The sequence below is a fragment of the Phascolarctos cinereus genome, unplaced genomic scaffold (genome assembly GCF_003287225.1).
Source record: "Phascolarctos cinereus isolate Bilbo 61053 unplaced genomic scaffold, phaCin_HiC Scaffold_4;HRSCAF=312, whole genome shotgun sequence".
In the NCBI taxonomy this organism is placed as follows: domain Eukaryota; kingdom Metazoa; phylum Chordata; class Mammalia; order Diprotodontia; family Phascolarctidae; genus Phascolarctos; species Phascolarctos cinereus.
Genome location: NW_027555847.1, coordinates 220,690,733 through 220,704,840, shown reverse-complemented (window position 1 = coordinate 220,704,840; position 14,108 = coordinate 220,690,733). Strand labels below are relative to the sequence as shown.

At 37.2% G+C, this 14,108-nt stretch overlaps 1 protein-coding gene across 1 annotated transcript in view; it reads right to left on the bottom strand.

The window, feature by feature from the left end:
- LOC110200125 (kinesin-like protein KIF19) overlaps nucleotides 1-14,108 on the bottom strand; it is an 87,593-nt gene that overhangs the window by 70,222 nt on the left and 3,263 nt on the right. The window contains exons 3-4 of the mRNA XM_020975277.2: nucleotides 8,141-8,251; nucleotides 3,436-3,523 (exon numbers count right to left, since the gene is read on the bottom strand). Of these exons, the coding sequence (XP_020830936.1) occupies nucleotides 3,436-3,523; nucleotides 8,141-8,251 (199 nt within the window). The remainder of the gene's footprint in view (nucleotides 1-3,435; nucleotides 3,524-8,140; nucleotides 8,252-14,108) is intronic.

Below are 14,108 nucleotides of genomic sequence, written 5' to 3'. Positions count from 1 at the left end.
AAGGTGCTTTCTGGAAACTACTACTGGTTAATATTAATGACTAGGAAGGTTGAGAAGATGACCCTGTGAAGGGAATGGCAGGAGTTTTTTGATTCAGTTTCCCTTCTGCACTATTTCTTTTTTTGAATAAGAATGTTTCCTTCCTGGTTGATTGTGAGCCTGGCTTTGACACCCTGTGAATAATGTGGAACTCTTTTGAATGATTGGCTGTTCTAAAAGGTATTTATGACTTTTATTGAAATCAGACAGAGCTAAGGGAGTTTTCCCCTGGTATACGTATGACAGTCTGTGACTTTAGGCTTAGGCCTGAAGAAACAGTCCTGATTTTGTTGTAACAATGCCCTTCCTCCTTTCATAACAACTTTCTCTGGCAATTACAGGAAAACTGCAGATGTTTATGATGGATCTTTTTATTACAATCACCCCAGCATCTCTGAACTGCTATAATGGAATGCAGGTATAGAAAACCTTAATGTTTTGTTTTTACTGTGCTGGATTTGTGACCATAACTTGTCTCAATTTCCTAATCTGAGTGACTAGAGAAAATCAGATCTTAGACTTGCTGTCTCCTTGCTATCAATGACTTAATAGTTATATATTCATGTATAGCATTAGATCTGTACTGGTATCACATTTTTTTCTGGATAAAATGAGAAATATATATATCAATATATATGTGCGTGTATATGTATACATATACTGTATACACACATATGTATATGCATACACACACACATAAAATCCCATTCCCCTTTGAGAGAAAATATAGATATATATGTATGTGTATGGATATGTGTGTGTATCCCCAAAGAGGGGATAGGATAAAGATATGATATGATAAAGATGTAAAATTTTTAATTTTAATGGAGTAGTAGACTTCACTTTGTGGAAAACAAGAAGATCAGATTGCTTCTATTTGAGAACTAGGATATAAGTGATTGACTTTCAAATGTTTCATTGAATAAAGGAATATACTTAAAACTTCTTAGGCTAGATGAAATTGTATTAGTAGCTTTAAAACTTCCACTGTCGTGTCAGTAAAAGCAATGAAAAAAGCTGAGTAATGATGATGGTCCTAAATGATCAATCTGTATCCTAGAAATAATAGGAAACTACTGACCTTCCTTCGGGTCCACCTGAATATTCATAGATGCCTATCGATGTAGATGCCTAAATACACAGATTTTTGATATGTTTTAGCCTTTAGATATGTTTTAATAACTATCTTTGAATATGTTTCAGTGATTCTTGATAAAGTCTCAAACTGAATTGAGACTTGCATATGGAGTTGTTTTTAATTGTCAAGAAACTTTTTCACTCCTACACTTGGATACAGTATATTTATACACATTTGGAAAAGAGAAGGGAAATATTTATGGTCCTCAAGATGATTAGAAATAGGACACCTTGCCATACCATATAATGAGTTTTTACAGTCATATAATCTTGGCTTTAGGGAAAAGGTTTGTCTCAATTTGTTGAGGCTTATACATTAAGTGGACTGGTTGTCCATAGTATTTTAACATGTGCAAGATAGTTAAATAGATATAAAAAAATGCTAAGAAAAAAATGAAGTCTGTAGTATGGTCTAATAGTTTTGTTAAAAGGTCAGTTTTCAAATTAGGGTAACACTGGAGAGTTACTAATCATAAAGAATGGATTTTAATATTGTAGTTTATTTTTTTTTTACTAAAGCTCCTAATCCTTAAATGCATTTTGTATCATATTTTGTGAGCTGTTCTTAAATGGGAGATTAATTTTTTTTCTCTAAGAAAATTCTCTAATAATATCAAGAGACAGAATGATTTATTTTACAAAGACTATTTTTTCCTCTGGCCTATGGATAGCATTATCCATATCATGTACATAATTCAGGTAAAGGTGGAAAGAACAAGCAGTATGTTAAAACTGAAATTCTCTAAACTTTCACATGAACTACAGGTAGCCTAATTTGATGTGCTGCTTCTGGCTTTGTTGTATATTAGATTAACTCCATAAGGTTTGGACTGGCTTTTATCACACAGATTACTAGAAGGCCAAAGTGATTAGATTTTGTCAGGCTCTAGTAAATTATACTAAGCCTTATAGCTAGCAATTTTAAGCAGCATTATCTAGGGAACCTCTACAATTGATTTAGAAACTGTGAAGTGGATCACCTGAGAAGAACACTTTTTCAAAACTGCCCTGGGAACAAGGCCCATTTCAAAATTTCCAAGGGAAAATGTTTTCCCAGAAGCAGATGACTTCATGTGGTAGACAGTTAACCCAAGACAACAAGATATCTGTTGTTTAAATAAACATTAACCGAATTTTGTACATGTATGTTTGGCCAAACTCTTGATATTTCCTCAGCACTTGAATTACTTTGAGAAGTTAGGGAAGGATTTGAAGAAGATTAAAGACATGGAGATATTTGACTGGACGTTTGGGATTGGTTACCCATAACAAGTTAGATTGAAGACATCATGAAAACCCTGTGTTATATCATGTAAATAATTGTTATTGTATTGTTTTTGCTTTGCTTCTAATGTATTCAATGCTTCACAGTACTTGTTCTGCTTGTGAAAATGCTTGACAGAGATAAGTTTGATAGGAGGATATGCATCATTATGGTCAGAAACGTATATGTTATTATGTCCATCTATGACCAAAAGCAGGGACTACGGTAAGAGAATTTTTTTTTAGGCAGTTGGGGTTAAGTGACTTGCCCAGGGTCACACAGCTAGAAAGTGTCAAGTGTTTGGTCTGAGGCCGGATTTGAACTCAGGTCCTCCTGACTTCAGGGCTGGTGCTGTATCCACTGCACCACCTAGCTGCCCCTCCAAGAGAATTTTTCTGAACTGGGTTTGTAAACATCATTTCCTTAAGACATTTGGTCAAATAACTAGCTAAAGCGTGCAGAATTTAGCTGAGACAGCAAACTTTAGCTCAGGTTATTAGCTGGTTAGTAACAGAACAATTGCTGGTTCAGCTTTATTAACTCATTTTACTTGTGATGAGCATTTCCTGTCACTGGCTCCAGTGTTAACAGTTAGTCTGCAAATTCTAGTTAAATCCTCTTATGTTTGCTGATAAGTTCACTATTATTTTACCTGATGTAGAGCTTTCCTTTCTGCAATCACCTCTTTCTTGGTAAACCTTTACACTCCCCTTCTATCCGCTGTAAAATTCTATCCATTTTCCTGACATAACTAAAAACTTTAAAAAGGGGCTAAAAATGTTGGTTGGGCCCATTAGATTTTTTTCATACTATGGGACTGTGTTCCAAGCATATAATAAACCAGTTATTAAAATGATTCTGTGGGCTGGCAAGTATGATTGGCAGCAGTACCTATCAATGAATCCTTGGACAACTTTAATGTCACTAGCAACTAAATCTTGCAAGTTTCTGTTTAGTTCTCCTTTGCTGATTAGCACATATTTTTTTATTGGTACCTGATGGGCCATATGCAAAGACTGTTGCATTGTATCCAGAAATGACTCCTTCCACTAAATGTTGAGTTGTGGAACAGTACACCTCCTCCTGCAAATAAACAGTAAATCTGTCACTCTAATGAGAAATCAAGAAGGTGGCAGTCAGCAAGCGTTTCATTTAATTGCCTTCTCTTCCCTTTCTAAGCTGTGCATATGTTGTCCCTACTTTTGGCTTCCTCAGCAAGAAACAAAAGAAATAAAAAGTAATGCAAAAATTAGCAAGACAAAAACAGGGTTTGGAAATCATAGAATCACAAAATTTCAAAGAAGGAAGGGATTTGGAGGGATCACCTATGAATTTCCTCACATGATTTACAGCTGGGTCCCATTAGTGTTGATAATGAATCCCCTGAAATGAATGTATTATTAGAATTTGCATTGCATGTTTCCACTGAGCGAGAACCAATTACCATATTTTACATGATTACAATGTTGAATAATGTGAATTCAAATACATGTGACAATTTCAGTTGACTCTATTCACACTATAAGGACCTAGCTATAGTTATTCTGTGAGCTTGGGATCAAAAGTACAATCAAACCCAAAAAGTGAATGTGGAAAAATTTCATATTGAACAACCATATTAAAGAATTCTTCAAATCACTAATAGTAAGAGAAATGAAAACCCAAACAACCCTGAGATTTCACCTCATCCACCAAAGTGGCAAAGGTGAGAAAAGATGGGAATGGTCAATATTGGAGAAGTTATAGAAAGACGGCATACTAATGCATTGTTGGAGGAGCTGTGAATTAGTACAACCATTCTGGGAAGCAATTTGGAATTAAGAAAATAAAGTAGCTAAGATGTCCATGCCCTTAGACCCAGTAACTTCTAGGGACTGTACTAAATCAGTGATTTTCAGTGTGAGCCAGAGAACCCTGGGGTCCCTGAGACCCTTTAAAAGGGTCTGGGAAGTCAAAACTATTTTTATAATATTAAGATGTTTTAATTTGTAACATAATAAATATCAATAAAGATAACTTGCACAAACAAAACCTCTTTCGGGGAGGATCTTCAATAATTTTCAAGAGTGTAAAGGGGTCCTAAGACCAAAAAATTTGAGAACTGCTAGACCAGATGATCTTTGAAGATCCAGCCCTTCTTTGAAATCTTACATGCTTTGGTTGATTTTCTGTAAATAAACCATTTAATCCCTCTATGTTTCAGTTTCCCCATATGTGAAATTGTGATAAATGGATAAATTTATAAACCTGTGGAATCACTGATTTAGAGCTGTAAGAAAGAGGATTACTGCAAAGCCGTTTGTCTCAGACATAGATGTTATCTAAATATAGAGTTACTACTGGGAACTTGGAAAAGACCTTTATCGGTCTCAATTTACTCAGGAGCCATGATGGGACAGGGTAATAGGGGCAGGGTCCTAAAATGCCAAGATTTAGAGGGTACTAATAGCATTTACATTTTCAACATCATAGAAACAACTGATCAAGGGCTCAGTTGAAAAGAATATTAAAAATGTCTTATGTGGCATGGTGGAAAGAGTTATGGATTTGGAATCAGGAATACCAGAGTTCAAATCCTATTTCAGACACTTACTAGCTGTGTGACCCTAGACAAATCACTTCACCTCTCAGCCTTAGCTTTTTCATCAGTAGAACGGGGGAAATAATAGCACCTACCTCACAACATTGTTATGAGGACCAAATGATATAATAAAGTGCTTTGCAAATCTCAAATGTGCACTGTATAAATGTATACATACTTACATACACATATACATAGCTGTATAAATGTCAGCTATGATTATGATGGTGACGGTGAAAAAGAAAAGGCTACCACTAGTAAATTTTAAAAACAGACACAAAGATAAAGGAAAAAACTGAGCTTAGTATCTAGTTAGCAAGAATAACTAATTAAAATAGAAAGCTACCAGAAGGTATGGGCTTCCATCTTTCAGGCTACTTCACCCCAAGTGAACTTCCCCATCTGCCTGCCTTGAGGCCCTCCTGTGTTTCTGGGACCTTTGTCCACAGGGAACCAATGTCCCAGGGTCTCTATCTATCTATCTATCTATCTATCTATCTATCTACCTATCTATCTCCTTCACCTCAACTAATTTGTCTTAAAAAGTTAATCTGAAAAGATAACTCATACTACTTGCTTGGGTTTTGTTTTATGAAATTTGCCCCAGGCACCAAAAAAAAAAACAACAAAAAACCATAAGTCAGCAGCTTTAACATAGTACTTTCTGTCTAAATGTTGGGTGGGTTCTGGGGCTTCGGAGAAACCATTCATTTATTTATTAACTACCTAGGGCAGAGCACTAAGCTAGGGAAGATCCAAGGTTTAAATATGGTACCCTTGGTCTTCTTAAGCAGATTACCTTCTAATAGGGGGATATGAAGCATATATACAAGTAACTATATTACCTTTTTTTTTAATGGACCTGTGATTTCATAGGTATAGGGAAATGCTGTTGAGAAATTTCCTCTACCAATGTAAACCAGTCACAAGAATTTTTTTCTTTTTTTTTTTGAGAATATATACAAAATCTCCTTATTTTTTAAAATTTATTTATTTATTTTTAGTTTTCAACATTCACTTCCACAAGATTTTGAGTTCCAAATTTTCTCTCCATGTTCCCCCACCCCAAGACGGTGTGCATTCTGAATATCCCTTCCCCCAATCTGCCCTCCCTTCTATGACACCCCCCCTTCTCTTATCCCCTTTTTCTATTTTCCTGTAAGGCAGGATAGATTTCTATACCCCATTGCCTATATATCTTATTTCCCAGTTGCATGTAAAAACAATTTTTAATATTTGTTTTTAAAACTTTGGGTTCTAAATTCTCTCCCTTCCTCCCTCCCTACCCACCTTCATCAAGAAGGCAAGCAACTCAATAGAGGTTATACATGTGTAGTCATGCAAAGCACTTCCATAATAGTCATGTTGAGTCACAAGAATTTCTTAAAAACAAAAAACAAACAAACAAAATAATGGGGTAGCTAAGTTGCACAGTAGATAGAGCACTGGCCCTGGAATCAGGAGGACCCGACTTCAAATATGATCTCAGAGCAGATACTTGACACTTACTAGCTGTGTGACCCCGGGGCAAGTCATTTAACCTCAATTGCTTTGCAAAAAAATAACAAACAAACAAGAATTTCTTAAGCACCTACTATGTGCCAGAAACTGTAATAAATCATGGGGTTATAAAGAAAGACAAAAAACAATCTTTGCTCTTAAAGAGCATAGATTTCAAGGGGCAGGTAGGTGGCACAGTGGATAGAGCACCGGCCCTGAAGTCAGGAGGACCTGAGTTCAAATCCAACCTCAGACCAAACACTTGACACTAGCTGTGTGACCCTGGGCAAGTCACTTAACCCCAATTGCCTAAAAACAAAACAAAAAACAAAGAGTATATATTCTGATGGAAGAGAGACTATGTAAATAATTGGTACATACAAGACATATATGGAAGCATGACATGGGAGACACTGGCAAAGGACCACCCACGTCAAAGAAGGCACTGTGTTCTATGAGCAAAGCAGAATTGCAGTAACTCAAAATAAATGTGAGATGCACAAATACAGAGACATCTCCACTCCAAATGTACACATGGAGTAATTGTGCGTGACCTGTGGTAGAGCCTTCCCAGCTCGTATTGGTCTGATCAGTCACAGTCAAACACAGAGTACCTTGACTCCAACATAGTGATGACATTTTGGTCCCCTTTGAGAATGAAGGACAACAACTAACACACACACACACACACACACACACACACACACACACACACACACATACAATTGATGATGATAATCTGTAAAAGGAAGGCATGAAGGAAGGGGAATAGAGAGGACTGGAAAGAGTCTCCTGCAAAAGGTGGGATTTGAATTGAGTCCTGAAGGAATCTAGGGAAATTCAGAGGCAGAAGGGAGGGGACAGCATATTCCAGGCACGAGGGATAGCCAGTGGACAAGCAATGGTGTGGACAAGAAAGATGGAATGTCAAGAAACTACTAATGGGTTATTGTAGCTGGATGCCAGGGTTCAGAGTAAATGTAAACAGCAAGAGAAGCTCCAGCTGTCCTATGGGAAAACTGCACATGACCCTGAGCCATCCTGGCACTATGCCTTCTTTGTTCTGTTTCTATATACCTGACTTGACCTGGGGTTGGTTCGGGGATCCACAATATTACTTCGTCCTGCTGCAGCCCAGGACAACTGGCCTCTTGTGAGTGAACTCCCTTAAACAATCCAATCAACCTAGTTAACCCTAACAAAACCTATGAATAACCAAGCTGGTATGAGCCCCTCTTTCTTTGGTATATTAGTATTCTCTCTGAGAGTATGCAATTGGCATAATTAGGGCAGGATACTCTACCCCCTTATAGCTTACCACTCTCATTAGGTGCCACCCTCCCCAGTGAGTCAATTCAGTCACTGTATGAGGGGGTCTAGAGAGAGGGGCCCATTAATAGATAGGGACAGCAGCATGTTGAACCCAATCATGGCTGTAATTGTTAAAAATTCATTAGAGAGTTACAAAACAGAGGACAATGTGAAGTCAGAAGAGGAATGAAAGAATCAGAGATTTTGTGGAGGAGGTGGCTTTTAAGTTGGGCACCTTGGCAAAATGACCCTGACTAAAATCTGGCAAAGACATCTGTGAAGAAAGGACGTGCTAGGAACAAATTCACCTGGGAAGCTTGCTGATCAAAAACAATATCAAATATAAATGTCTTTTCACGGGAACGATTGGCTCTCAAAGCATCGTCTGGATCCTCGTCTGGGTCCATAAGCACCACCATCTTTAAAAAAAGAAATTGAAATAATTAATAGGAGAAGCAAAAATCTTCCCAAGTGCCAAAGCTGAACAACCTGATTCTAGAATGAGTGGAACCATGGGAGGGGTTTTCGTGAACTCTGAGCTGTTGAAGTCTAAATTAGCAGCTAAAAGCAGCACTGGGGTGGTGAGTGGGTGATGGACACATAAGGCCCACAGAAATAATCTTTGTCATATTGGAGAGGGAAAGATTTTGTGCCAAATTTTCTTTATTCTACTTCCATTGTTATCTTGTATCTGCCTACTTTCCATGCACATAGCCACCATCCCAGTTGAGGCCCTCCTCACCTCCCATCTGGACAACTGCAACAGTTTCCTAATTGGTTCCCTTGCCACAGCCTCCAATCCATCCTCCACAGAGGGCACAAGTTAATATTTCTTTTTTTTTTTTGACATGATGAATAAACTTTAATGGATTGCTATATTCTGTTATTTCATTTTTCATTTAATACATTTACATCTGTGTTCATTACGAGGATTGATTTATAGTTTTCTTTCTCCAGGATTGACTTTTTTAAAAATAATATTTTATTTTTCCCCAGTTACATGTATAGATGCCAAATTAATATTTTTAAAGCAAGGTTTGATCATACCACCTCCCTGCTCTAGAAGCTGAAATAGCTTTCTCTTGCCTCCAGGAGAAAATTACAAACTTTTCCATTTGACTTTTAAAGCCTTTCACAATCTGACTTCAATCTACCTTTCCAGGTTTATTTCACATTACTCTCCCCTATGTGCTCTATGATCCAGCTACATTGACCTGTTGCTTGCAAGGAATTGGGGGGGGGGGTCTCAGTCAGGGAATAGATTGGCAAGCAGTCCCATGGAACATTCTTGGGGATGGCGTTTAATAAGTGTTGACTGGTTGATTGTTGGTACTTTACCAAGAGTTTAGAGCACATACACCTCCAAAAGTAGCCAGGGTTCAAGCTCAGTTCCTCACATGCTCCAAGCTTTCAGGCATCAGTGGGAGAGATATTTTGGGGGGAAGACAGCAGGAACAATATTTTAGGCAATTATTTAATTCAGTTACATATAAGACCTGCCCCTGACACTTACAAATACTGCCACTAAACAAATTTCTTTTCTCCATTGCTGCATGGTGGTTTGCACATTGTAGGCTCTCAATAAATTACTTGTTAAATTAAATCAGCCACCAAGGTTAGGCTAGGAGAAAAGAGGAAAAGAAGATTGGAGAACATTTTTGAGTCGATAATTGGAAGCAAAACCAGAGCAAAGAGAATCAGAGTCCAGGGAATGTCCAAAGTCAACCTTGAAAGTGGTATGCCTGATCTCCATGGGCCTCCCATAGCAACCAAGATGAGAAAAAGAAAGAACAAAAGATTCATACTTGAAAGATTATGAAACAAGTTTTGTTTAGCCAAGTGACTTGTGAGCATCCTCTGGGATATAGTCTGCTCTACTGCATAAATACATAATTATGAAGGAAAGTGTATTAGGTTCTCTGGAGGCTGGGAAAACTCATAAAGAACTGCTTCAAAGGGAATTATGCTATTGGAGGGGGCAGAGAGAAATAATAAAAAATAAAAACCCACGTGCTGTTTACCCAAGAGAGGAGTTTCCACAGCTGAGAAATGTGGAATTAGCTCAGCTGGCATAAGAGAAGGCACTTGCTCAGCTGGACTGTCATCCAGGTAGGCACAGAATTACATCATGGAAGCCTATAATGCTAGGGTTGGCAGGAACCTTGGAGTTTGTCTCATCCAGTCTCTTCATTTTTGCAGTTGGTGGCCTTAGACAACATCTACTCTAGGGGTTTATAACCTTGTAGTAGCCTCGTGAAGCCCTACAGATTCCCTTCTCAGAATAATGTCTTTAAATACAAAAAATAAAATATATGGGACTATAAGAGAAAATATATTAAAATGCAGGTATCAATTTTTTTTCAAATTCATGAATCTCAAGTTAAGAACACCTGACTCAGTCCAAGTTCTTCATTTTTATATATGAGGATCTTAGAGATCACTGAGTCCGGTGGTTCTTAATCTAGGGTCTGCAAACTTGGGGGGTTTTTTTGTTTGTTTTGTTTTGTTTTTAATATTTGATTACTTTGTTTCAATATAATTGGTTTCCTTCATAATCTTATGCTATTTTATGCATTTAAAAACCTAATTCTGGGAAGGGTCCGCAGGTTTTTCCAACTTCCAAAAGGGTCCAGGATGTAGAAAAAGTAAAGAAACATATTTGTCGTGAGACCCTGGACAAGTCACTTAACCTCTTAATACTCTAGGTAACTAAAACTACAAATTGTAAGGAAGATGTTGACCCTTATTGGTACAAAGAGCTTCTTCACATTTGAGTTCCCTGTACCAGTGAATCACAGGTATTCTTGGCTTTGAAACCAGAAGTCTATCCATGCTGCTTCTCAATTGGGGAAAGGGGAAAAAGGGATGGCAGCAGTGGGGAAGAGTGGGAATGAGAAAAGAATGGAAGGATAAGACACATCCTTTCCTTTTTTCAAAGATTTTAATGGTCTAGTTGGGAAGGGAAGACTAAGATACATGCAAAATAGTATGTAATATATGCTTAATTGTTCAAGAGAGATAATTAGAAATAATAGTATATAAAAGGAAGCAGCATTAAGTAGTATGGAGTGCCATACTTGGACTCGGGGACCTAGGTGTCCAAGGACACATTAGTGGTAAGCCTTGGACAAGTCACTTTCTGCTTCAGTTTCTACCTGTAGCATAAGCACATTGGACTGGATCATCTTCAAAGTGCTCTAAGAAGGGTGTAATTGTACTAGATTTCCTTAAGCACAATGCCTTGGCAGAAGAGGAAGCTTCTACTTGAGTTAAAACCACAATGAATTTTACAGGCTGTTGGCCTTTCAAAAATGGATTTGTTAAAATTCCTGCAAAGTCAGATTAACAATATCTTTTGATGATGAAATGCATTTAAATGCTTTGGCTCTTTATTAAATACACAGTTTTATCTGGTGGAGAGCCTATCAGATAAACTTTCTAGGTGCCATGCAGGCTTAAATTATTACACAGCATTTGCTCCTGATGGATAATGGACTTGTTTGTGATGTCTGGGTACCAGTTCAGTTTCAGGTTATGAAAACAAAGAGAAATAGTAGTTTTTGAAGAAATCAAGGCCCAGGATGGGTACATGGCAGGTGCCTTGCAGGGAGGAAGAAACCCAGATATCTGGAAAGGATCACAGAAACTAACTAGTCAACTCCCCTCAATTTACAGAGGAGCAAAATTGAGGCCCAGCAAGGTCAAAAGAGAAGGAGAAAAGCAGCAAGATAATCTAGTCAGGAAGACTGGATTCAAATCCTCCCTCAGATTAGCAAGTCACTTGCTGCTCTGTAAAATATTGACAAGATTAGCATTTACCTCACCTGGCTGTTGTACAGATCAAAGGAGACAACCTATGTAAATTCTAGGACCTAGTGAAGAATGAAGTAAACAGGATAACCAAGAGAAAAAAAAAATTATACAGTAACAACCATATTTTAAAGACAACTTTGAAAGACCTAAGACCTCTGATCAACACAATAACCAACCATGATTCCAGAAAACTCATGATGAAATATGTTACCCACCTCCTGACAGAGGGTGATAGATTCGGGGTGCAGACTGAGATATAATTTTGGGCACAGCAACTGTGAGGATTTGTTTTGTTTGACTATGAATATTTGTCAGTTAGTCAGTCAACTAGCATTTATTTGTTGTAAGGGTTTTGTTTTTCATTCTTTTTCAAGAAGGGGGGAGACAGAAAATAGATTTTTTGATCACTGAAAAAACAAAACAAAACTTTAAAAAGATAATATATGGAAAGCAGTTTGCAACCGTTATAGGTATATAGAGACATAGATACAGATATACATATAATATATGTATATAATCTTATATGTGTATGTGTATGCACACATCATATATACATGTCATATAACAGTTAGCTGTTATAAACAGCTAACTTTTTGAAAAGCACCTACTATTTGCCAGATACTGTGTTAAGTGCTTTACCGATATCACCTCATTAGATCCTCACAACAACCCTGGGAGGTAGGTGCCCCATTTTATAGATGAGGAAATTGAGGCAAAGAGAAATTAAGTGTCACAGAGTCACATAGCTATTTAAGTGTCTTGAACTCAAGTCTTCCTGATTCCAGGTCCTGTACTCTAACCACCGCATGCCACCCAGCTGATGATATATGTGTATACAGACATATATGTGCATATGTCCGTATATGTGTATATATATATATTTTTTAAAATATTATATTGTTATTATTAAGTGACTTATCCAAGGTCACACAAGTGGTAAGTGGAAGATCTGGGATTCTACCCAGTATCCTCTGATTCCAAACCCAGTGCCCTTTCTACTGCAGACAGAGGGAGTATTTGTTTCCTGCCTACTGTTATGTCTTACAGACTAAAGGGTTCTTGACTTCTTTGTTGTGTGTATGTGTCCTGGACCTCTTTGACAGACTGGTGAAGTTTATAGAACCTTTCTCAGAATAACATTTGTTGCCTTTGACAAGGATTGCTAAATGCCAGTTAACAGTTACTGAAAATGAAGATATAATTTTTTCCTATCCAAATTCATGAAATCTATCCATGGACCCCAAATTAAGAACCCTTGGACTAAAGGACATAATGGATGATAAAATCTCTTCCTAAGAGATTTCAATAATAGCTCCAAAGATAAAATAAAAATACAATGAGAGTTGGAAAAAGTCCAAAGCTGTATGGACTTAGAAGGAGGCAATGCATCTAAACAAGCCATAGGAAGACAAAGGAGTTTAATCTTAAAGCAATTCAAACCCTGAGCTTAAAATGCCCAGAGTGTGTGCTTCTATTTGCAGTGAGATGTCATAAAATCTTTTCATTACAGAAGCATGGAGCATAGACTGTAAGGGGCCTTAAAGGGTTGGGCTGCCTCTAATTGATGACAGGCAAAAAGGTGTCTCTTTTGTTCTTAAAGGGGAGATGCTTCAGCCTATGTACAATTCATTTCAGTGCTTAGCAACGCTTAGTGTCAGATAGATCTTCCTTGTAGGTAAATTAAGCCCTTTTTACTCTAAATTCAGTTAAGAATGAGACCAGCTGGGTGCCATCCCATACATAACAAGTATTTGTGCATGAATTATATAAACACCATGTGGTCCATACTACATACAGACACACTATATAACTTGGTTAAAAAAAAAAGTCAAGCACACTTGTAATAGCATCTTTTAAAAATCGCTATGAACAAAATAGCCTCTTGAAATCCAATACTGCTAGCTAAAATTTCACCAGGCAGTATTATTGCTCTTCTACTTTGATGTTGATTTAAAGAAGACAGGATGCTATGGAAAAGAGCACCAGACCTGATATTGGGAACCCTGGCTCCAACTCTTTCTAAAAGGTCTAAAAGACCATAGGCAAATTAATTAATTTTTCAAAGCTTCAGCTTCTTCATCTGTAAAATAGGGATAACGATATTTGCACTATCTGTCTTACAAGATAGTTGCTGAAGAAAGTACTTTGTAAACCTGAAGTGCTATTGTAATTATTCTCTTGATCTCTTCCCCCTCACCCCATATATACATATATTGGATGCTATAAATTCTCTCTCTCTGTATATGTATGTATGTATACATATATGCACACACATACATGTATATATAACATATAGATATTATCATATCCTTTATATATACGCATACATACATATACACACACACACACACACACACACAAACAATAATATGTGTCTTGAAGGCAAGACCATGTTATATATATATGCTATAGAAACCAGCACAGTGCCTTGCACACAGATGTTATTCAAGTGTTCTTTATTCT